A 24,553-nucleotide genomic window follows, 5' to 3' on the forward strand; every position below is an offset into this window, starting at 1 on the left:
GTTTTGAGGATTTTCAGTGCACTAAGAGATTGTACCGTATTGACCACATCACAACACCCCTGCAGTTTCAGACCAGCTTCTGTCACAAACTGAAGGAATTGCAGGATGGTTCTTAGTTTTAGGAACAGTGGTTACTTTTTATTCTAGCAGACAGAGAACTCAGCTCAGCACACACTTTATTGGATGTTAGAAAAAATAAGGTATTGTAGATGGACAATAGAAACACTTTCAAGGTACTTTCCAAAAGTATGAAACGCCTAGACCCTATTGCTGAAAAAGCAAGTGTTATCTTTGTACTCCTAGTACATCTCATATGTGATGAAGTTGGCCTAGTATGCTGTCTTCATATCAAAACAATGTCTTTAAAATTTTACACTAAAAGTTGTCTAGTCCATGTTCTAGATATTCTAGTGACTGAAATGCCACTGTACGCTTTGCTAAAGTTCTTCAGTGGGTTCCACACATTTTTCCACAATCAGAAAAACTAGGTTTATACAAAAATATTCACATTCACTCTGAGAACTCCTTCTTGGTCCTCTCATGCTTTGGTTCATCCTGCTTTTACAGATAGCAGATGAACTTTTACAGGCTGCCCTGAACAGTGGTTGGTTGGGACTTTTACTGAACAGGATGTGGAGGGAGTGATTCCCAAATGTGAAAAGACGCCGTGGCCTATTCAGACTAAGATTAATACAATTTAATACTTCATCCTCTCCTGTCAGTTTTAGTGGTTCATGGATAGAGAACACCTTTCCCAGTCACTTTAGGGACTTTGATCACAACCTTGAATTTGTTTGGTAGCTGAAATGTACAGATTAGAAATGGAGATTTAAGGGCCTTTGTTAGTTACTAAAAGGTATGGATTAAGGAACTTTGGTCTAGAATATAATCTCCTGAGAGAGTGACTAGATCCCAGAGAATGGCATCTCTGTATCTAGACAAAAGTGGATCGTGTCCTAGTAATATTAAAATTGTTTATTTGGTGAAGATTTGTAAGTGAAGATGGTACAGATATGCAATCAACTGCAGACCCTACTCAAAGAAAAAAAAAATTTCATTAATTCAGTAGTTAGGCCAATGTAAGAAAATGTACAGACTTGGCATGTATGTCATGATTCCCTTCCTGAAATCTGTCAATCCTTTAAAATGCCCTTTGTCCTTTCTAACCAACAGTATAGGTCTACACAGCAGAATGAAGTTCCTTGCAGGCATTTCCTCTGCATGTCTAGTTTTGTTAATGGAGCAGCATAATTGGTATTCTGTTTGGGATAATTGTCCCTGATTGGAACTGGAGTATGGAGAATGAAGCAATGACTAACTTTTTTTTTTTGAGAGATAACACAATATACACAATAATATACATATCTAAGGCCCATGACTTCCATATTTCCAACCCTGTCACTGTTGATTAAGATGAAATTTATTGTCAGATTTTCTGCTGTGCCACATACCTCTTATGACCCTGTTAACAATAAACTTGCAGTCAGCGGATTTATTAATTTATGAAGTTATATGTGTATGTATACATGCATGTATTTTAAAAGAAATGAATAAGGACGTGATCTTTCCTAGGATTTACAGGAGAGATATATGGCTTTGCAAGAAAGTGTGACATCCGCCTACATTTCATCCATTAAAATGTTCAGCACCTCACTGCAGTGATTCTTATCTTAAAATATTTGTTTTTCCTTTCTTTTGCAACTAAAATAATAACCGAGCCAGCAATTGCGTAACGTTATCCGTGAATTGGGAACTGCCTGCAGAGGGCGTGTACAAAGAGCAAAGGATTCTGTTGGATTTCCTGAACTTGTAATGAGCTCATGCTGGCAACAAATTCCTGAGCCGTTTCATGCATTGCTAGATAGATGAATTTGAATCACAGTGAAGGGTAAATGACAATGATGAGGCAGCATCAACGTTTGGTTCAAAGAAGTATGCCTCTTTATCAGGATACAAGATGTGTTTTCTTTTGTGTGGAGTGTACTATATGAGCTTACGTGACAGTAAACAATGTTATTACTGGTCATGGAAGCTATTCAGACTGTGTCAAAAAATATCAAAGTGTAAATTCAGCTAGACTAATAAATAAGGTGAATAGACCCATCCAAAAGTTACGAGCTTGACTTAAACTTTTATCTAAACCTGCTCAGTCTGCATGACTTGTAAAGAAAGAGTATTTCCTTGAGAAATTTGTGCTAGTTTTTTCTAACTTGGTTAGGAAGATTGCAAGTCAGCCTCCTTGTATTTGTTGATACTGTTGGAGGAACCCAAAATATTGGGTGGGGGCAGGAAAATTTTGTAAGAATGAACAGCAATTAGCTAACAGAGTGAACAAAATTAATTTCCTTTTTGGTTTCTAAAACCAGCTCAGAGTTGGGTGATGCTTTGGCCTTTCCTTTATCTGAACCAGATTGTACAGTGTAAGAGGAGAATGTACTTGCAATCCTGCTTTATAATAACCATAGTAAGTGATGGGTGAATTCTGTATATATATAGGGAAGAATTCTAGTACCATCTTGAACACATTTTATAAAGTGTAATTCGGGGATGTGTGCTAGAGCAGTGCTTAGCTAAAAGATCTTGCTGTGCAGTTTCTTACATCTGATCAGTTCCCAGAAGTGTGCAGATGTATTAACCATGTGGTTTTCAAGATGCCAAATAATGGGAACATTAATTCAGAAGTATGTCGCTTCCTAGTAACTTACAAAAAAAACAGATTCTCATTGCAAATGTTTGCTGAACCTAGTGGACTGAAGGAGGGGGAGCAGCAGCAGCACCTTCAGCTATACAAGTGTACAGACCAGCAGCAGGCTCATTTACACAAGCCCTTTTGCCCCACTTCTCTATCTTTTCCTATGCTTGTTACACCAGAATACACTTTGATCCTTCCATTTCTCCACTTTTGTCCTTTTCACTTAACAACATCCTGTAGTAAATCTTTAGCAATCCCCAAACTCAGATTAGGGAATTGCGGCCTGAAGCTAATAAATACTTTGTTTTGATTTTTGAACCTGCTGGTCTATGAGTTCTCATGATGTATTGTAACACTTTATTTTAAAATTTATTCTAAGTTTGTTAATCAGTTCATTCTTACATTGTTTTCCTTTCAACTGCATTACTTGTGTTGACTGAACCCTGAATTAAATTAAAATAGTATGCTTAAACATAAGCAGAATTTGCTAGCATTTTGCAGTGCACATTAGTTGCCTGCTGCCCCTGATTTGATAGCCTCGCTCATGGCATATGGAAGGAAGTGTTCTCCTATATTAATTTAATATGTCAGTGTCATGTATTTTTGTTATATTCTGGTTGTCTCCTAAAGCTGTTAAGGTGGATAATAGAAGTTTTTTTCTTTAAATAATTTCATATCGTTAATATTACAGAATCTTAGTCAGAGAGTTGCGTTTTTTTCTTTTATAATGTCACCGAAGTGCTGATTTACTTCTCTGCAACTTCGCAGTCTTTGAAATGTTTCTTCTGTGGTAAGTTGCAGACATACCTGTGTGTACATGTAGCGTGTGTGTCTTTTTAGGCTGTCTGTATGAAAAAATACTGAGTAACTGAAGTTCAGAAAACCTTTTAATCTAATTGGTGACTGTTCCTTGAGCTGTAGTAGCCTTCATGTTTAAAGTCTAAAACGAGGTAATTGAATGCTTCTGTCTAATATTTTTGAGAAGTGGGAGGAAAGGGTGTAAGAATATGTACTGAACAAATATGCATATCTACTGTATATATCAAATGCTATAGATACAAAAACTATTGCTTTACAAATACTAGTGCCTCAGATTTGTGACTAGTCTTCCCTTCTGCTTCAAAAATCATTTGATTAGGTGTATGTGCCTGCTGGAGGGTTGTGCTTTGGTCAAAAGTGGCAATGTTCTATTCAGCTGTGGATATTTAAACTTGAAAGAGCAATTCTGATGTCGTGTCGCGCCTCTCAATTGAATTGTCAAAACACAACAGTGTTATACCACTAAGAATTAGACATAGATTTGTTGACTAGCACTTTTCTGGTCCATCTAGGCATTTTCCTGTAGTAATTTGTGTCTAAAGAATTGAAGATGGTCACTATTTGGACTTTATTTCTGATCTGCAAGTTGCGTGCCAGCTGAAAGGAGCTCTTAGCCATGACATTTGTCATTCCAGCCTTAATAAAGGGGGCTAGGCAGTAACAGATTCAAACAAGTGGATTTATTGTGTTAGTCTTATAGTAGCAGCCCTTCAAGAATGCGTTAAACAGCAAGGAACCGCTGAGATTTTCATAGCAAATTTGCAAATGTATTTCAAAATGAACTTGCATTGTTCTGTAGGAATCCTTCATTGATGAGATTCTGTATCATTCCAAGATGAGAAAGAGACAGATCTGTATCTTGCATCTGTATCATATGTATCTCTGTTATATACTGATGTATGTTGAAATGGTTTCTGGGGGCAGATGCTGGATTCGTGGATCTGTGTCCAGATATTTGAACATTAACCTTAATTATGTAACTATCATTTTCTTACTAAACACAGTTCATACAAAATAAGAAGTATTCAGCTGTAAACAGGATTGTCTGTGCTCTGTGAAGTGATTTGCTTTTACTTAAGGTCATAATTTTATTTTAGAAATGCACTTTCCTTTCTAAATGTATTTCAGGGTTAGTAGTTGATATATTCTGTGAATCATAGTGGCACACAGCCAGAACCCCATGTTTCACCTTTCTGTTGCCTACATCTTATTTCAGCAGTCAATTTAATTTATGCCTTAAGCGTTAAGATGAAGTAGCACAAGCTAAATTATGGTTTTATTTAGGTTTTGGTATTTCACAGCATTTTCTTTTTTTCCTCCTATGTTTTCTACCTCTCCCCAAGATTCCTGCTTCTTATAGACATGGATCTGTAGAGTTGATTATGCATATATAGGTATCATAAAGGAACACAGATGATCATAAAGAGTTCTTGCAACTTGATTTAATATATGTGTGAGGCAATGTTTTAAGTCTCTGAAAATGAGTTTAGCTGTAGTAGCATCAGATGATTTCTGTGTTGTGATGATGACTGATACATATATTTCTCAGCAAGACAACTGATTCTGTGAAAACTCAGTGTTCTTCTGAACTTAATAAGAGAAATGTTAAATTGAAAATGAAAACCTAAGACAGATCTCCCATTTCTAAATCTGAATCAGGGCTCATTGTATGAGATTAAGCAAGCTGTTTGCCGTTCTTGGTTTCAGTTTCCTTAGATATAGAATATATCTCTATCCAGACTCGAAGCATTTCAAGGCCTGTGTTCTTCAGTCTTTGCATAATGCTTTGATACTGTCCATCAAACAGATGAATTTAAGTTAAACTACAGTTGCTGTATGCTTAACACCTATATAGAAGCATTCTACTATAGCAGCGGTGGTTCTGCCCAGGAATGGCAAATCATATTTCTAAATTAAGATATATTTTCAGTTACGTTCAGAACAGAATTTTAGTGTTCTAAATTCCCAGGTATTGAATGTACTCCTCTGCTGATAGTTTCAAATTCTGATTTCAGTTATAATGATCATCATATTGTCTTAAATTCAGTGGTTCTAAACCAGACAAGCGTTACTTTTTAGACTTGCCTGTTCTATAGCAGAACTCTCTTAATGTCTAGTCTTAGGCTGTTTCCCTAAATACGTCCTTTTATGGATTGTATTACAATCAGAAGAGCTGTGAGCTCTCTGGGAAATGAGGATGTGTTGTATTCTTTTTTAGGGCAACATGTGCTAAATGCACAAAAAAGCTTAATGAATGGCACCCACCCAACACAAAATATTCCTGCCGAGAGCACTTTTTTACAGAACAAAACTGCCCGTTAAAACTAATGATTCCTGATAAATACCAGAGTTTTTAGCTTTGACATGGGCAGGAAGACATTTAGTTTTTGCTTATTACCACATTTTGTTTAACAGATAATCTATTTCTATATTGCCACACATGTCATTTCAGATTGCAGCCAGAATTAATTTTTCCAGTGATGGAGCAGGGCAAAACAAGCTGTTTCAAACCATTCGGATAACTTTCTTTCACAATCTTTGGACATTTTGTTGATGAAAACATAATTTTTTGCGGTTTTGAAGACTGACTTTGTAGTTCATGAGCTTTCAAGCTGATGCGTGAAACTCATTTTGTTGAAGTTAAGGTTTTTCAGTACTTTGTGAGAGTTATAACAGCCTCACAAGTGAGCATAAATGCACAGCAGAAAACTGGGATTAAAGTTGAGGGAACACAAATTATTTTAAAGTGTCACTTGTTTCTGATGTTAAATCTCACTACAAACAATTTCCAGATGATTGCAAAGAGCCCAGAACTGTGCTGCCCTAAATATTAAAAAATATTTTTTTGTAAATGAAGAGATATTTGCACTTTGGCCTTGCTCTTTCTTTTTAACCAATTCTTGTTTCGACACTGCTTTGAGCAGCCATTTTCAATGCTCATCTTAGTTATGTTTATATTGGGTGCAGTTGAAACCTATTTAAAAACAATAATTAAACAATTTAAGTACACCCATAGTTCCAGAGACTTAGATGCATAGAATCAGTGAAGTTAAGTTAGAATGGTTTTCCCCACACTGGCACAGCTCTTTAAGTAGCACAGCAAGCTTTTCATTTATTCAGTACTGGTTTTCCTTCCTCTCTCCTTACAGAAATTTGGATATAAGAGAAAATTGAATGATTTATCAGTGGTTCTTTTTAATTTGTAGATTTCAGGGTATCTGTTACACGGAGATATGCAGGAAATTCACGCTCTCATCCACAGATACAGATTTAGATAAATGTGTCTAAACTAGAATAAGAATTTTAAGTAGAGTAATCCTTTTATTAAAAAACTGTAGCTAAAGTAGTTTTGATCGGTATATGGTGGGCCAAATTCTGCCCAGGAACATCTCTTTGGAAGCTCCTATGACTTCTTTTCTAGTGTTGCAGTTCAGTGAGAATAGAGCTTGGTTTTAAATAATTAAGAAGGGCAGAAATCTCTGACATCTAATGGCAAGAGTAAGGGAAAATCTTCTTTCTGAAGATGAATTCCCCAAACTAAAATCACCATCTCATCATTGTTTCAATCAAAGCAGTTATTATTTTAAGCTGCAGGGTGAAGTTATCTGCCTTTCACTGCCAGAAACATGAATATATCTGAACTTGTGGCCTCTTACAATGTGTACTTGTGTGATCCAAACTGCAACAGATGTCTCTGAAATGTGTTAGAGTTTGTGTAAAACTTGGTTTGCTTCATTTCATTATTTCCTATGAAGACTAGTATTTCCAGAAGTTTTCTGAGCTGGGTCACAACTGACACCCAGATAGTGATGACTCTGCATCCTTTAGAATGGCTGCAGTTCTTGTGTACTTTCAAAGAAACTTAGGCCATTCAGGTAAGATTGAATTGAAAGACAAAATTCCTGTGTTTGGAAGGGCTTTTCTTTTCTTTTCTTTTCTTTTTTTTTTTTCTGGGTAATATGATATGTTCTGTTAGCTTTTTAAAATGAAGCAGTTAAACACTTTATGGGAAGTAGCGCAAAAAAAGTTTGAACTGGAGTTAGGATGGAGAGAGATTCTTTCCTGTAAAAATTTTTAAAAATTTTTGCAAAATTTCAGTTTTCCTGGGAGAAAATGCATAGGGGTTAAAACTAAAAGAAACGTGAATGACAGGAAGTCTGGAAAATACAATTTGTCACTGAGATGAACTTATGAATAAGAAAATCACTTAAACTGTTGCTCTCCTGTTGCATGCAACATTATTTCTAGTATAGCAGGACCCAGAGATTCCAGTCAAAGTCACAGCCCTTTGTGGGTTTTACACAAATATTGGTCTCTTGCTTTTAAAAGTTAGTTAGTTTCAAAGCACTTAATAGTTAAATCTCATAATAAGTTTCTGGGAAAAGTATGTAAACCTAATTGTAAGACAAGCCAGTAACCAGTGTGGACTGTCTTAAGCATGTCTGATATTGTGTTGTTTCCTTCAACCAACCATGCAAATTTTGAATGATTCAGTATTAGTCTGTTGGGGTATGCGCTCCTAAATGATCAATGCATTTTCTTTATTCTTTTAACAATAGGTCAGCTCTTTACTGAGAAACTGCTTGCAACAGAAAAAGTAAGATGTATAGTCTGAAACAGAATACAGAAAATACTATAGGAAATTTCCTCCAGCTCTTGTCAGAAGAGTAGATGTCTCTGGTTGTATTCTTCAGGCTTTGCCCTCTTATTACTTCACCTGTTCTACTTTTCTGTTTTGCCATTGCTTCGTCCTCTTTATCTGGGTTTTCATTCCCCTTCACTTTCCAAGTAACGTTTGCATTGAAATGTTACATGTATCTCCTGCCATGTTCATCTGTTTGTTGTGTCCAAGTCAAAAAGAATTGCCAACTCTTTTGTGCGTGGGTGTATTATTTTGCCTAATGGCTGGAATATTTCTGAATAAATGAATAAACCTTAAAGCAAACATCCCAGAAGATCACAAAGATTGGATAATGTGTCAAGCATTCAATGAGTATTGGACTTTTTCTAATTAATTACAGGTTAATCCCTTTCTCAAATAAATAGTACATCTGTACTAATTGCTGCTTTCTTCATTTACAGATGCAGAGCCACGGTATTTGGTTTCAGTGAGACCAGCACGTGTTTCAAATAACAAGAAATCTTGCTCAGGTATTTTACCATTACTGCATCTCTTTCTTAAAGTAGTTGAAGGAAGACAGAATCTTTTACTGAGTTTCTCTGAAAAGATATTTGTATCTGTAGGTGTCTGGCTGAGATGCACATATTCTTTACGTGGAAAGGTAAAATGTAGGACAGTATTTCCTAGTCAGTAATTAGTCTCCTGTGGCATTCAAAACATGAAGAAGTACTTAAAGATTGTTCTTGTAAAAACTTCCTACAAATGAGAATTGAAATTTAGAATACTAATTTCTGATGTTTAAAGAGGTCACAAGTGCATGCAAAAAAAAGTAAAAATTTTTAAATACTTCTGGTATTGAAGTTGCTTTTCCCAAACTACCAGTCAGGATTCCTTCATCCACGGACATGTTAATACCCCTTGTTTCTCATTGGAAAATGGTAACTTGTGTGTGTGTCTATATATGTATCTGTAACTCAGTACTACTACTAAGTTTGCTCATGCAAGGAAATAAGGAAAGAAGGATGTTTCTAGCTTAAACTATGCATAGCAGAGCAGAAATCTGAATTTGATTCTCATCCGTTCCAAACACTTTCTATATTACTTTAATCATGTCATTAATATTGTTAGGTTTTTATTCCTTACTTTAATATGGAGATGACTCTCAGGTTCACTGGACTGTTGCAAAGAATAAACTGATAGTATATATGTATATGTTTACAGTTTGAGACAAACTTTTTAGCAGGGCCTGTTGCGATAGGACAAGGGGCAAAGGTTTTATACTAAGAGAGGGAAGATTCAGACTAAATACAAGGAAGACTTTTTTTATTATGTGGGTGACACTGGCACAGGTTGCCCAGAGAGGTGGTAGATGCCCCATCCCTGGAAACATTCATGGTCAGGTTGGACGTGGCTCTGAGCAGCCTGATCTAGTTGAACATGTCCCTGCTTACTGCAGGGGAGTTGGACTAGATAACCTTTAAAAGGTCCCTCCCAACCTAAATTATTCTATGATTCTATGATCTTTATGTGATTTTTTTTGTAATTCCTGGTAACTGCTTGGGATTAATTTCTTCTTGCTCTTGGCCATATGTAAAACAGTATGGCTGTAAAGATTTTGAAAAGTGATTTACCTTTCAGATGCAACATATATATATCAAAAAACACAAAACCAAAAAAAAATGCTCAATGCACTATTTAGACATTAATTTTTGTATCTACAGTTTACAGAAACTGATTTGTGGAACAAGATTCAGATAATTGACTTTTCAGTCCAGTAGACAAAGGTCTAAGAACAGCAGTTGATTTAATGCTAGCTAGATATCCAGCAGGTCTTTTTAGTAGTGAGAATACTTAAACTGGACAAATTACCAAGAATTGTGGTGGAGTCTGAGTTGGTGCAATTTTAAATTTAAAAGTGAAGACTGTTTACATTTCTGGAAGAGACGCTGTAGTTCAGACAGAGGTTAAGACAGAGGAGTTGTCTTATACGACAAAACTGAAACAAAGTTTAGTAAATAGATCTCCCTTCTACCCACAAAATAATAGCAAGAATTCCTTTAGGTTTACCCTAGATCTGCAAGTCTGGAAGTGAAATCTTCCAGTTTCTTTCTAGGTTGAAATAAATGCTGTGCAAGTCCAGAGGGGGCCTAAAACCATAGTCTTTTTGAGGCTTGTGTGTCTGATACCTGCTTTTTAAAGCAGTCTCCTAATCTGTGCTCCTGCTTCCTGCTAGCTGCATCCTCCCTTCCTTTATGCCAAGTTTGTTCTGCACCTCTTTCCTCTGTTCATGCTCAGCTGGCTTCAGGGAAGGAGCAGTCTCCCTTCCTTGCAGATGTTTCACTTGCCTCAACAAGAAGCCAACAAACAGATCACATGCACTGCCTCTGCCCCCGTTTTTAAATCATATATTAGAAATGGTGACTATGAAAAAGAGAGAGGAACTGTTGCACCATTCCCTTCAAATATAGAAGAGAACTAGGTCTTCATTTACTTTATTATCCAACTGCAAAAACTTTCCCCTGCATAATGCAGGAGAGAGAAACTAACTTGTGATTGGAATTATATCTTTCTTATGTAGGTCGGACCAAGACTCAAAAGCCTCTGCAGCTGGTAGTTGGCACTCTCACCCCAACCTCTGTGTTCCTCTCTTGGGGCATCCTAGTCAACCCTCAACATGACTGGACAGCAACAAGTAACTGTGCTAGCGACAGGTAACGTAACAGAAAACCATTTTTTATTGTGATCGTGATTTAAGCCAGTGTAGTTATCTGGTGTGGCTGAAATAAGTTTGACAGTGGAAATTAAAAAGTTGGAAGCAATAGTTTTGAAAGTGAATTAAGTTTTCTCATTTATTTGAATTAGTGCTTCACAGGTCTTTACTTGTCTTGAGTGCAAATTTAGTCAGACTTCTACATGCTGAAGTACAAAGCTTGCCATTTCATACTACATCCTTTGTTCTTCTTAAACCCATGGCCTTGGCTCTACCTTCATTTGTATCTGAATGAATTCAAAGAAACCTTGTTAAATCATAGGAAATATATAGGTTTAAAGTAGGTGAAATAGAAGTAAAAGAAGTCTTTTGCTGTGCTGTGGTAGGGGAATAATGCCTTGTTTTAATTCTATTTGATTTTTGTTTCCTGTATTCAGTCTTATCACTACACCACTTTCCTGATATTGATACAGTACACCTTTCATTAATTTTCTGTTGTAAGTAAAAAAAGATCTCTTCAACTATAATATTTTTGTTTTGCTGTAATTGTTTAATGAGTGGTTCAGTAGGTGGGGAGCTCAGGAAGTTAAGTGCACCATTACATTTTGGGCAGCTCTTGGCAGATGACTAAAATTCATCTGCTACAATTATTGAAATTTTTAATACGGATGTTTTTTCTGCTCTATCATTTTGGTGTTTTCTCTGTATTCTTCCTTTTATGACAGAAGGTTTTTTTTTTTGTCTCCACTTACATCCTGTGAAGCTTCATTCAACTCCATGGTGTTTTGTAAAACCAAGAAGAAACTTTGTATACCCATGTTTGGGATGAAACTACATCAGTTTTGCAACTATCATCTTTTGGTTTTTCAATGCATCTTTGCATTATTGAGAACACATTTTTTTCCCCGTCTGCCTAATCTTTGACTAATTTGTAGCTGTCTAATTTAGATATGAATCTGCTTACTTTGGTGTTGATAATAAAACTCCCATTTTTACTGTTAAACTGGATGTCAAAAATAGGTTATGTTGAAAAACCCATCCCATGTAGCCAATACAGCTTTTTTTCTTACCTCCCAAAAGTTTTGGACTAACCATTTTCAAGTTTCAAAAATTTCTCATGAACAAATTCAGATCATCATCATAAGCCAGAATTACAAACTCTATTGAAAAAACAACATTAACATTTATTAGAAAATTGTTATGGAATATTAGGAAATGTCCGAGCATGTAATTTAATTGGATTTTTTTCAGTAGAAATAAAAGTTGGTTTAGGCTTAAATTTTGCTCTCTCAATGAAAAAAGAAGCAAATAATTTCCTACAGTTCAAAATCAAAGAAATGAGCTGATCATGGAGGAGCCTATAAAGTGTTCTGCCCACATAATGATTTTTAGCACCATTTTTACCATGGAAGTTATCTTCTCTATGTACTGTGTCAGCACCAAAGTTACGGCACCCATTGTGCAGTGGGAATGAAGAACAGTTTAGCAGAAGCCTATATCCTGTATTAATCCACCTGGAGATTCAAAGCATGTGGTAACCACCACAATGCCTTCATCAGCTTTGGGTTTTCTCCTCAGTAATTGAATATTCTTGTTGGACATTCTTTGACTCCAACTTTGAACAAACTCTTTAACATAGTAGATAGTGTGTTCCACAGTGCAGTGCTTCTAGTGTCTTGCTATGTTTAGAATATATTCTACATGTTTTTTTTTACCATATCTTAGTGTCAAGTAATGGTATGCATCTCCCAGAATTCTGGTTCTTTAGTTAAGTGTTGTTTAGTCCAGTTAGCTGATTCCTCTTAGGTGTTTACTTTTAAGGTGCCCTCCATTTTAGTGAAATGTTGTCAGGCTCTACTATTTCCCTTTTGCCCCCATAAGAGGACTTGCCTATCAGAGTTACATTGTTCATTTTGTTTTAGTACTTCAACTGTAAAGATACACTGACACTCACGAATAGATAGTTTAAAACCACTTCAATCAAATTATAAGCGGTCATATCAAAGTATGGGTTATATACCTATAAGTAGATTTCTATTTTGCAATCAAGCATAGCAATAAAGTTAACAAAGAAAAAAAAAAATCACTTAAGTGGTATTCCTGTTTTGTTTACCTTTACTGGACCAAAATGCTTGTTGTTTGTATAAATGATGAGAACAATTCTCCACGTGACCATAGTGTGTATTTCTATAATTCCAAGCAGAGGTTAGATTCAAACATATTTCTAGTCAGTGTATAGAATAAAAAATATTAATTTATTACAATAATTTGAATGATAATGGATAATGTATGATAAGAAAAAATCAGGAAGTAGCCAATCTTTAGCAAGTTGGCATCATGTTAAAAGTGCAAGACTTAAAATCAGTTAACGGATTCATCAACATTTGTATCTATTGCAGGGGCAGTCCCCTTAACTTGATCCTTTTTTATCTGCCATGTTCTCCTTACTGTGAAATGTTGAAATGTACTGCGAATCATCCTCAAGACTGTTGTATAGTGACTAACCACTAATCTTTGACATTGGCAATATGTGGCAATTATGACCTCCTAACTCAGTTCTGTCGGTTAATATCCCACTGGGTTTTAGATTTGTAACTCTGTATGACCTGAAGTGAAGTCACTGTTCCCAGCCTCAGATTTTACCATCTCTGGATGGACGTTAGGCTTTTGTACAAATGTTGAATAATATAAGTTAGTTGAATATGTTACTGACTCAGGAGATGAAAACCACATGGAACAGCATGGATTTGTTGGCCAAGATTTTCTTTAGCACAAGTCTGACCTCAGTGGGATATTCCTTAGAAGATCTGATTTTGTGAGCAAATGAGTTTTGAATAAGAGGTGCCATGTTTTCAAAGAGCATTGGTATCTTTTATTGCTTCAGTGAAATTATTGCTTGCTTATTGAGGGCACATAGTGTTCTTTTGTACTTACAAAGTGCTTCTTAAGAAATTCCAATGAAGGAAAAGTTCCCATGCCATTTTTTGACAAACCATTCTTTTGTTGCTTAATTCTCTAGGGATTAAGGGCATAAGCCAATAGAGTGCTACATATTTCCTGCAAGATAACCCTAGACCCTAATTCCTTGTGGAAGCAAAGATAACCACTGCCATTTGTGTGGACCAAAGTTCTTTGCAAGGTCATATTTTAAAGCCTCCTTGAAGTGGCTATCGTTTCTGGTCAGAGCCTTAGCACTAGAATGCAAAACAAAGCAAAACAAAAAGACCCTAACCAGAAAACTCAAGCAGTCAGTTTTATGTAACTGATGAAAACTACGTAACACTGGAAAGTTTCTACCAACAATGTGGAGTTAGCTTTCTCCGCATCTTCTGTTTTTTGACGCCAGTATGAGGTACTTGATGAGGGAGGACTGGCAAATTCAGGATAACCTGCTGCACTGTCGTGTTCAGTTTCTCTTTTTATATTTCCAAGAGTAGAGAGACTTGTTTCCTCTCTGCCTTTCAATGTTCAACCAACCATTAGTGGACAGAGCTATCATAATAAACATACTGGGGCTTGTTTACTGTTCATTTAGGTCTGAAAAAGAGAGTATAGATTATTGTATAGACTTTTTTTGGCCTTTCCTTTGATTAAAACAACTCCACGGATACCAAAACGGAGCAGGGGGTTGAAAAAGGCAGAGTTTGACCTTCATTTTTTTTAAGATGGGGAGTTGGGGGAAGGAACAGAAAATGTTTTTTCCATGCAAGACAAAAACAGGGTTTGTAGATAAAATACTATGTTTCACTGTATCGAGCGGATTGTATAGAAAAACAAACCCACTTTCAGATGAAATAGAAATGTAGACTTGAAAGTCTAGGTTTTTTCATTAAATATATCTAAGTTACAAACTCTGACAAAATCACATTTCTATTGTTTAGATTCGTTTGCCTGTGATTTAAATGTCCTAATGTCATATTTGCAAGTAGTACAGATTTTGTGTTTTACTTAATTTGTATCTTATGCTTAAAGAAAAAAAAAAAAGAAATGAAAAAAATAGAAAAAGAAAGAGAGAGGGGGGAAAAACAGAGAAGAATCCATACTTACTCTTTATGTTGTACAGCACATAGAAGTAGGGTTTTTAAAACCCTAAATTCAGAAAGCTGTGTGCATGTATCTCCTTTTTTGCCTAACTACAAATCAGTGTCACTATGCAGCTGCCAACTTAATCATCCTTTGTGTTGCAAATGTCATAGAAAATGTATTTTAAACTTAGCACAATTCCTTAAGCAAAACATACTGCAGCAAATAAACTTTTTGCATTTTGGATGGTTTTGAGTTACTGCTGTGGGAGTATATGCTGAAAGTTTGTTTAAAAATGGAAAGATTTGTTGGCGGTCAGCCTCTCATTCTTCACCTCTAATTCTTCAATTCATTTCAGTCTTTCTACTAAAAAATTTAAGTGAAAAAAGTGAGTGTTAGTGATTATGTAAAAGTGAAAACTAAATTAGGAAGTGCTTTGCAAACTTAACTGGTAGCCATCAGCGATGTAATTCTTTCCATCTTATTATATATGTCAGTGTCTGTAACTTTAAAGTAAACTTGGCAACAAAAAGGAAACAATATAATCAGCTTCATGTGCCAATTTGTGAAATACTCCGTATCTGAAAAATTGTGGTTCAAACCATTTCTTTTATTACTTTCTAGCACTAAATGGATGCTGCACTTCTAAGGAATTCTCACTATAAACAAATAAATAAACAAATATATGTGTATGTTAATAGTCTTTTTTTAAAAGTCTGATTACATGCCTATGCACAAAAGTGCAATAAGTTTTAAAATTTTTTATCTATGGCAACACGAAATCACAGAGGAGGAATGTTCTTATATCTCCAAGGCTTAATTGTTTGTTTAGTGTTATGTGTGACTAAAATAGTCATGATTAAATTGTTTGGAGTTTTGGTTTGTATTTGGTTCCAAATAAACCCATGATATTTATACAAACTGACCGAGTCTGGAAATCTCATAAAACCATCTGCCTTATAAGATTTCCAGTATCTAATTGTTTGTGCCCAAATATTTGACTGTGCAAGCATTTTCTGGGAATCTGGCTGAAAAGAGATTTGGTTAACACTTGGAAAAATAGCACTGGAATTCTTGGCAAGACAGTGTCATTCATACTGATATATGAAAACTCAATGTTTTGCCTATGCATCCTAGACTTTTTTGTTCTCTTAGCAGCGAGCAAGATTTCCTTAATATCAAAAACAAACACCTTGTGGTTTCCTTCTTTAAAAAGGTCATCATATTTTGATTTCTTGTGTAATAAAAAGGCTAGCTCTAAGCTGAGAAAGAAAAGGTTTCACTGCCTTGCATTATGGAATTTTTAAAAAAAAACACCACTATGTAAACTAAATATAGAAAGGATAGAAGAATCCTTTTGTATTAGGATGATAGTCTTTTACATAGACTTTGCAGATATAGTAATTACTACTGTGGTTGGCCTCCGGAGTAATATCATGCTTTTGTGGCTTCCTTTAATTTCGATTTAATCTTCCTTTAGATTGGTTTTGCTGCTTTTGTTTCTGCCATTATTTCACATTTGTGTGTATCACAGGTGGAGGCAAGTGAAGTCAGAATATTGAAAAAGAATACTTAAAGCTCATTAATGTAGAGAGAGTTTCAAGAATGCAAACATTAAACATATCATCATGTCACACAAATGCATACGGAGAGAGGCTGTCTTGGTGAATGTAGGCTTCTTAATTCTTTCCAGTGGTGGTTTTTTGTTTGTTTTTTTTTTTTAGTTGGGTGATTATAACAATTAACTCACCTGCTCATGACACCATTTAAATTATTGGAGTTCATTATCCTTTCAGTTGTCTAGTGAAAAAGGAGGAGGCAAAATTTCTCTACAGTTCCCATGGTGGTTTGATTGGAAGTATCTTCTAATGAGTGAAACATGGCCTGTTAGGGAGAGAGGGAGAGAGATTAATTTTTATGGAGCTTAACAAAAGCTTAACAAAAGAGCTCTAATATTTTATAGAGTGATAGCTGGAAAAGAATTTAAGTGAACCGTGAAATCTTTTGATTAGTATTTGTTGTAAATAGGAATACGAGTGCTATTCCATGAACATTATCTGATAAAATGTACCCTTCTCATATCCCCCACAGTTAAATATTGTCAGGTCTTTGTACATGCTGAGAATCTAGTTTAGAATAAATTCTCACCCAGTGAGAGGTGTGCCACCTCCTTGTTGAAACATCAAACTAGCATTCACAGCTGTGAATAGCATTCCTGGGACTGTTCCGATTACACTTCACTTGAATAATGTGTTACTTTCATATTATCTATTAGGGCCCCGCAATCAGTTTTTCATATTCTGACCTCACAGAGATAATAAGGGAAGTGTTTTATCTGAGAAACAGTGTAGTGTACCTTCCCCCTCTATGTGAGTGTGGCTGTACTCCGTTTCAGCCTGCCTTCTGCAATTTTTGAGGGGAATCTATGGAGAGGTTTCTCTAAATGTTGGCAATCCAGGAGAAGCATTTTTGCTGCTTCTGTTACACGTAGCAGGCCAGCTGCGCAAATTTTGTGTGTATATGTCACTGCCACAAGGGGACTGATACACGTGAGCAGTGACTGGATTTTACTGCTTTCTCATGTCTTCAATTACATGTGTTGATTGTTTGATATTGTATTTTTTTTCTGAAAGGAAGGTTTGATAAAGGGAGAAATTAAAATGACGATAAAATTTAATGTTCTCAGGCAGGCACTGAAATTGCAATGTATTTGGCAGCTTGTTGATGTGGTTTAATAATGAATTGTTGTTCTTTAATGACAAAACTTGGCATTTCTGAATTCATACTCTACAAACAAATGATTGCACTTCTCCAAAAGTGCATATTGTTTACAATTTGGATATTTTTGATACTCAAACAATCGTGACTTTCAAATTGTTAAATGGAACTTCATCTTGGTTGCTTTTTATTGAAATGGTTGAGGAAATTCTGTCATCGCAGTCAATGTTTTTAGTACTTGTTGTGGCAAGTTTCCACTGAAATAATTACACCCTTGGTGAAGTTTTTACGGGCTTGGAAATCTTGGAGTTGAGAGCACGTTTCTTCTATGCTATGTGTTTCTATTTCTAATAGCACAGTTTGGCACAACTATGAAAATGTTCTTGTCAGATTTTTTAATAGTTTTTGAAGTGCAAGTATTCTTAGTTTTTTAATTCATGTTAGGGAGAATGAATTTGCAGGTGTGGAGACAGTATTCAAAATCAGAACATTTTCTACAGTAGAAGCAAGTGGGAACGGCCGCTTAAAAGCCTATTCATTATGAACATGTTTTTGATGGTTTTTTTCCTCCTTATTTCTGGTGCAGCTATTCATTTAGACTCTTAAATAACTGAAATGAATCGGTATACTGTTTTCTTTCTATCAGATACAATCACTTTATTTCTACTCCATTCAAAAAACTGTTAGGAAAAGGTAAGAATGAAGATGAAAACAAATGAAATTTTCTCCTTCAGGCAAGCTGGGAGGAAGGTCACTAGTTCTACTTGTGATTCACATTTTGCTGATAGATCTATCTATACCTATTCTAAATCCCTTACCAAGAGACTGTATGGGGTCCAGCAAGATGCATTTATGTTGCAGATAGGCTTTGTTTATTACTGTTATGTCCTTTGCAAGACAGTGACAGAGATTTCAAGTAAGGTTTTCTGTCTGGTAATATATGTATGACTATGTATGAAAGGCTTAAGAAGATAAAGGAGGAGAAATTTTCCGCATTTTAATGTTGCCAGTAATTTCTTGTTAAACACTCTTTGTCAGTCCAACTGATAGTTAGATCTTATATTGCTTGACATACGAAATTTGAGTAGATTACAGCCCACAGAAGTAAGGATGTGGATTATTACTTGGTACTCCAGGAATTTATAAGAAGAGAGGTTATTCACTATTTATGATATTTCTTTCCTTTCCAAGGTTTGGGTTAGACTATGACTTGTTTTGAATGCAAAGTAGTACAGCTAATGAAGAGAGTTATGTGAGCCAGTGTAAATACTAATTTTATAACCTGGCGGAATATCTGAATGAGCCTAATTGTAGCAACTAAAACAGGAGAACCAATTTTTTTGGTGCCGAGAAGACAAATTTGACAGTTATGAGATAAAATGTGTAAACAAAGTGAATCTTTATGTATGAAAATATTTTCCATGATTGGCAGTTGCCTTGTCTTAGGTTGTGTTTTAATAATGAAGTAGGAATTTCCCTGTACTCAACAGTCATCTTTCACATATACTCTACTCCTGAAGTGCTCTTCTGTAACTTTGGCAAAAGCAGCTTTATGCATTGACAGTGTTATATTTGGTCCATTAAGTCATTTTAATCTGGACCTTACAACTTGGTACACTTTCAGTTGATTAAAGAACTTTTTTTGGCGGTTTTCTTAAGGCCCCTTCCTTTCTCTCCTTATCTTTTCCTATATAATATCTGCATTAAATCTCAACTGCAATTTCTTTTTTTTTTTTTCCTTGTGAATGATTCTTGGGCAATAGCTGGGATTTTGGAGTTGGGTTTCTTTTATGGCCTTAATTTGCTTTGTCGAAGTGTGGAAAAATGCAATTGGATGGAATTCATCCTTTTTCAGCTGATGTAAATGTAACATGGATATGGAAAATGAATATGCTTTATTTATGTTATGTGTAACAATTTTCAGTAATACTTGGATTAAAAACTTGCCAAATATCTCTGAGTTTTGTTTTTACAAAAACAGAAAACCTCACCCTATTCTGGCAGTGATACAGTATGTATATTGAAAATAAGACTGTAGCAGTTGTGGAGTTCTTGTGCCGTAACTCTCACCATTTACATTGTGTTGTTTTATACTGGCTAGCATTGCAGTCATACTTTTTAGGGTGGTGCTGCTTGACCGAATTGGGCAATTTCTGTAGAAATGTTTTTTAATTTCATAATCTGTTAGCATTCATCACGTTATTGATTTAAATGCTGAAAGTAATGTCTTGGTTTACTGTCTTGTTTGAAGTGTGGGCAATGCATAATGGGATCACTGAATGAGGAATGTATCATGTAAATGTCAGCTATTACTGGTTTTCCCTTGAGAATAGTTTTGGACTTATTTTGAGGGGAACACCTTTCCCTGGACAGATACGGAAGATTTTGAGAAATTGTTTGAGACTTCCTGACTAGTAGACTCATGTTTGAATTGACTAGTTCTGCCATATGTCAGAATCACAGAAAATGCTTGCAAAATGACCTTGCAGTTTATGGTCAGAACCACACACACATGGTTGGTTGTGAATAAGGAGACTGTTCTTTTGCTCTTTATGTAATACCTTTCATGTTGGGGTCTGTATGATGGGGAGCATATATGTATCCAGGAGATGACTGGACAAGCACTACATTTGCAGGGAAGATATGCTGGCTTTTCTGATATTTAGTAAACATAAGGGGCCAGAAAAAACAAGATCAATGGTGGGTAGAGGTAATTTTAGTAATTCCTAACAAAAATGCTTGCAGTGAGTTTCTCTGTGAAGAAAAAAAAAATATATTTTTTTTTTGGTCGAGCAGGTTCTATACAGTTCGCTACAGAGAAAAGGGTAAAGACAAGAAATGGGTTTTTCAGCTTTGCCCAGTTACTGAGACGGTGGTGGACAATCTGAAGCCAAACACACTTTATGAGTTTGGAGTTAAAGACAACGTAGAGGATAGTATTTGGAGCAAGACGTTCAATCATAAGACAGTTCTGTCTAGTAAGTATTTGGCAATAATTAATCAAATAGCTACTCAGTTTGACAGTATTTTTTCTCTGTTGTGCTATTGCTTAAAGTAAGCTACTGATCAGGTTTTCATTGTTTAAATGCTATCCCTTATGCTCCTAGCAAATTCTTTCAGGAATTGGTAAAACTAGAATTTTTTTGTGTTTGAAAAACTACCACCTACTCTTCTGAAAATGTTCTTTTCTCATTGCAAATAGTGGACAATCTGCTGCAGGTTGGTAGAACTCTAACAGTGATTAGATACGCATGAAGTGTTGAGTACATATGTTTATACTTTTGACTGGATTCCAAGCTTTTTCCTTGGGCCTTGAATAATAAGATTGTTACTAATTTGAGTTGAGGGAAAGTAATATCCTGGTTTGACTCTTTTTTTATATCTGTTTTTACATTCGAGCTGGTTAAAAGCTAGACAGGGCCTGTCCTATCCAACATGCATCACAATGGAGCCTTTATGACTCTGATGGAAAGTTGAATTTGAAGCTCATTTTCAGTCAATGAATTATATAAATTGTGTTTGAAGCATATGCTCTCATGTATGTTTGGATTTTCATGGAGGCAGTGTATGGGATCTCTGGCTGTTCTCTCAGTCATATTTTAAGCTTTTTGTCCAAGTCAATGCAGACATAGTGATGTCAAATTAACCCTTAAAAAAACATGTCCTACTTAAAGAATCACAGCTGTTGATGGAGGAAATAGGCAGCAGCAGAGTCTTCCTCTTTGTAAAGACAGGAAGAGAGGACTTAACAGATGTTGTTCAATTTCATTTATTTTCCTAAAGCATTTACAAAAAGGTATTTCTGAGCATGACGTTGGTCAGAAGATGCTGCAAACTCTCATGTTCGGCATTTCTAGCTTGATTTGAAATGTGAAGAATGGAAATTCTCATGAGACCCTTATTCATTTGAGATTTCCAACTGAAATTTGATGTGCACCACAGTTTCAAGTTGTAGGGGAGTTACACAGCTTGATATACTTCAGGATGAGGGAGGGGAGACATAGGGTGGTTTGTAATACTGCAAAAGCCCTCACACTCCCTAATGAAGAACTTTGCTGGCCTTCATCATAAATCAGAAATCTGTAACTTTCAAGTACCTGCCCAGTGCCCATAGAGTCATTTTAGCAGTCTGAAATAATACCATCAATTATACCATTAACTTAAAGTGGGTAATGGTAGTCTTTTCCCTCCTTTTACCTGTCTTACAAAAAGAAACTCTGCTTCATAGTTCTAAAGAATGGTTACTAAATGGCTGGTTTTCCTACATTTTAAAGTCATCTGTAGATCGAGTGCTGGAATATATTTGAGCACTTAAAATAGGAGGGAATAAAGAGTCCATAGTGTTTATAATTTTATACTGTGTTCAAGACTGACTGAAATGTCCACTGGCATCACCACATTTGCTCTTTGTATATAATGTATTTCTAAATGCTGTTTCTTACAGACACTATACATTTTTAATAGGCCAGAAGAATCATTCTTGCAAGTTATGGAAACTGAGTTGTGTTGAAAGATGCTTTCTTGTAAGAGTTCATATTCTATTTAAATGAGACTTCTTTATCCTAGAATGTAGACTTGTGTATTCAGCGGGAGCTTCTGCAGCAACTAAATCCAGGGAGCTTGCTATTACCCTGTATGTCTACATTCTGGTCTACTGATAAAGTTTTTTTTCTAATTGGAAAGCTGACAGCACCTTTCAGATTCAAGTGTTTCATATCGTCATTGCATAGTAGGTAGTTCAAGAAACCGTGGGCACTAAATAGAGAGTGAACATTTATTATAAATTTGTAACCATCTGTCTGCATAGGAGTTTACTAATCAGCACAAATTTTCTGTTTTAACTTACTGTCCTCTAGCAGCTCAAGGGCTTTTCATATATTAAGAAATGTCTCAACCTAAACCAAACCTCATTCACTGTAAATTTTTTTTCCTCACTGAAGAATATATAAACTATAAAATGAAATTCCTGTTGCATGTTCTTCTATTTGTTGAATTCACAGGACAAATTTTTGTCATATACTGAACACGTTGGGAGGGGTTGGGAGGAGAATCTGGTTTTAATTCAGAATTTGGGGAAGACATAAAAGGCATGGCAAACGTTCAACATTTATTTAACCAAAACGTATCAAAAGAGATGAAAGCAGATTATTTCTGACCATCTTAGCATGATTTTCTCATGAAGTCAGCGTGAAACTTTTTTCAGTTTTCCCTTGTCTTTGGACCAATAGTAGGTCCTGTTCCTGAGAAGTATCAAGCACTTTGAAAGATATTTTTCAGGGTAAAGTGTCAACTTAAATATCTCTCAGTTGATATTTCTTTATAGTTGATGTTGTTTCTGTCGCTTATCTGTTTTGGATAGACTTGTGAAGAAATATGATAACATTTAGCTTGATTCTTGTTTACATGCCTGTCAACACAAAGGGAGCAGAAAAGTGTGAAGGTGGAAGATGTAAGCAAAGTTCAAAGCATCATGCTAGAATACAAGAGGTGCTGGGAGGGACAGTTTCTCCTTTGTACATAACAGCTGCATCACAAGAAGCTTCTAATACTAAGAAGCTCAGAGAAAAAGACTAAGAGAAAAATTTCAGAGATTAAATCCATGGGATACTTTTTTCATGTGTTGAGACAACGGAAACTATGTCAGACCCAAAGAGAAGTGATATGCCTGCTCTGTATTGCCAGTGTAGAAATGTGTATTTCTTTTAGAAAAGTGCACTTAAAAGCAAGACTAACTATTGGAGACCTTAAAACATGCTGCTTTTAGCCAGTCCTAGTAGCAGCCTGACAAATGGGATGCAGAAATTCTTCTTTCAAATTTCTTTCTTGCATATTATTGTTGTGGTTATATTAATTTTATTAAATAATTCTCTTAGGCACCTCTGACTTCTGCTTACTAAGTCCCAAAGATGACTTCAGGTCTCTTACCCCTTGTTGTAGAACAACGAGAATACATTTAATTTCCTTGCTGTCAAAATGTGAAGGGGAGGCTTTGCAGATAAATTAATTAATGTGGAGAAACAGGACCAAACAAAACTGTTACACGGTGTGTTTTTATACCTTGTAATTAAGTCTGCTAACTTTCTTAGCTATTGAAAAAGGTGAATAAACTTGGTTTGTTTCACTTTGGACAAGACAAAAAGTAATTCTGTGTATTTGTTTCTCTTTCTGTCAAATCAGATAAAAAAGTAAACGGACAACTCCAGAATATGTACAAGTTGGTACCTAATGCCCAAACACAGGTATGCAAAACATTTTTATACCAGATTTGTATTTTGTATCATCAAATTTTTGCTTATCTGTTAGAGTAAAGTGAGGAAGAGATTATGGCCACAAATTGCAAATATAAAAATGCTGTTAAATCTAAGACTAGGTAGAATCATAGAATACTTCAAGTTGGAAGGGACCCATAAGTATCACCGAGTCCAACTTGCTGCTCCTTGCAGGACTACCTAAAACTAAACTATATGACTAAAAACGTCTCCCAGACACTCCTTGATCTCTGACAGGCTTGGTGCCATGACCACTTCCTGGGGGAGCCTGTTTCAGTGGCTGACCATCCTCTCAGTGAAGAACCTTTTTACTAATGTTGACTCTGAACTTTCCCTGACTCAGCTTCATTCCATTTCCTCATATCCTATCACCGGTCACCAGAGACAGGAGATCAGCACCTCCCGCTCAACTGAGGAAATGGGTCGTGGAAGAGAATTACCAAATGAAGCTGCTTAGCACAGGAGAGCTGTTACGACATCTTATGATAAGGGACATACCATGGACATTTAGGTTTACTAGTTACTGCTCAGTGACTCCTGCTCGAAAGCTGTCAAAGCCTGTCACCCCACTGCCTGTGGGAGTGCACTGAAAGCCTGTCTTTTCAAAGCATTGTAAAGTGACTAATGGAAGAGAACAGGAGGAAAAAGTCTCACTTAAAATGTGTCATTAACATACAGATGTGAAAATGCCAAAGCTCCCG

General features: G+C 35.8%; 1 protein-coding gene across 2 annotated transcripts in view; it reads left to right on the forward strand.

The window, feature by feature from the left end:
• Positions 1-24,553, forward strand: part of ABI3BP (ABI family member 3 binding protein) — a 162,415-nt gene that overhangs the window by 22,926 nt on the left and 114,936 nt on the right. For both annotated transcript variants that reach the window (XM_063350175.1, XM_063350184.1), the window contains exons 3-6: positions 8,594-8,662; positions 10,711-10,843; positions 20,380-20,561; positions 23,761-23,822. In XM_063350175.1, the coding sequence (XP_063206245.1) occupies positions 8,594-8,662; positions 10,711-10,843; positions 20,380-20,561; positions 23,761-23,822 (446 nt within the window). The remainder of the gene's footprint in view (positions 1-8,593; positions 8,663-10,710; positions 10,844-20,379; positions 20,562-23,760; positions 23,823-24,553) is intronic.

This window comes from Chroicocephalus ridibundus, chromosome 1 (genome assembly GCF_963924245.1).
Source record: "Chroicocephalus ridibundus chromosome 1, bChrRid1.1, whole genome shotgun sequence".
NCBI lineage: Eukaryota > Metazoa > Chordata > Aves > Charadriiformes > Laridae > Chroicocephalus > Chroicocephalus ridibundus.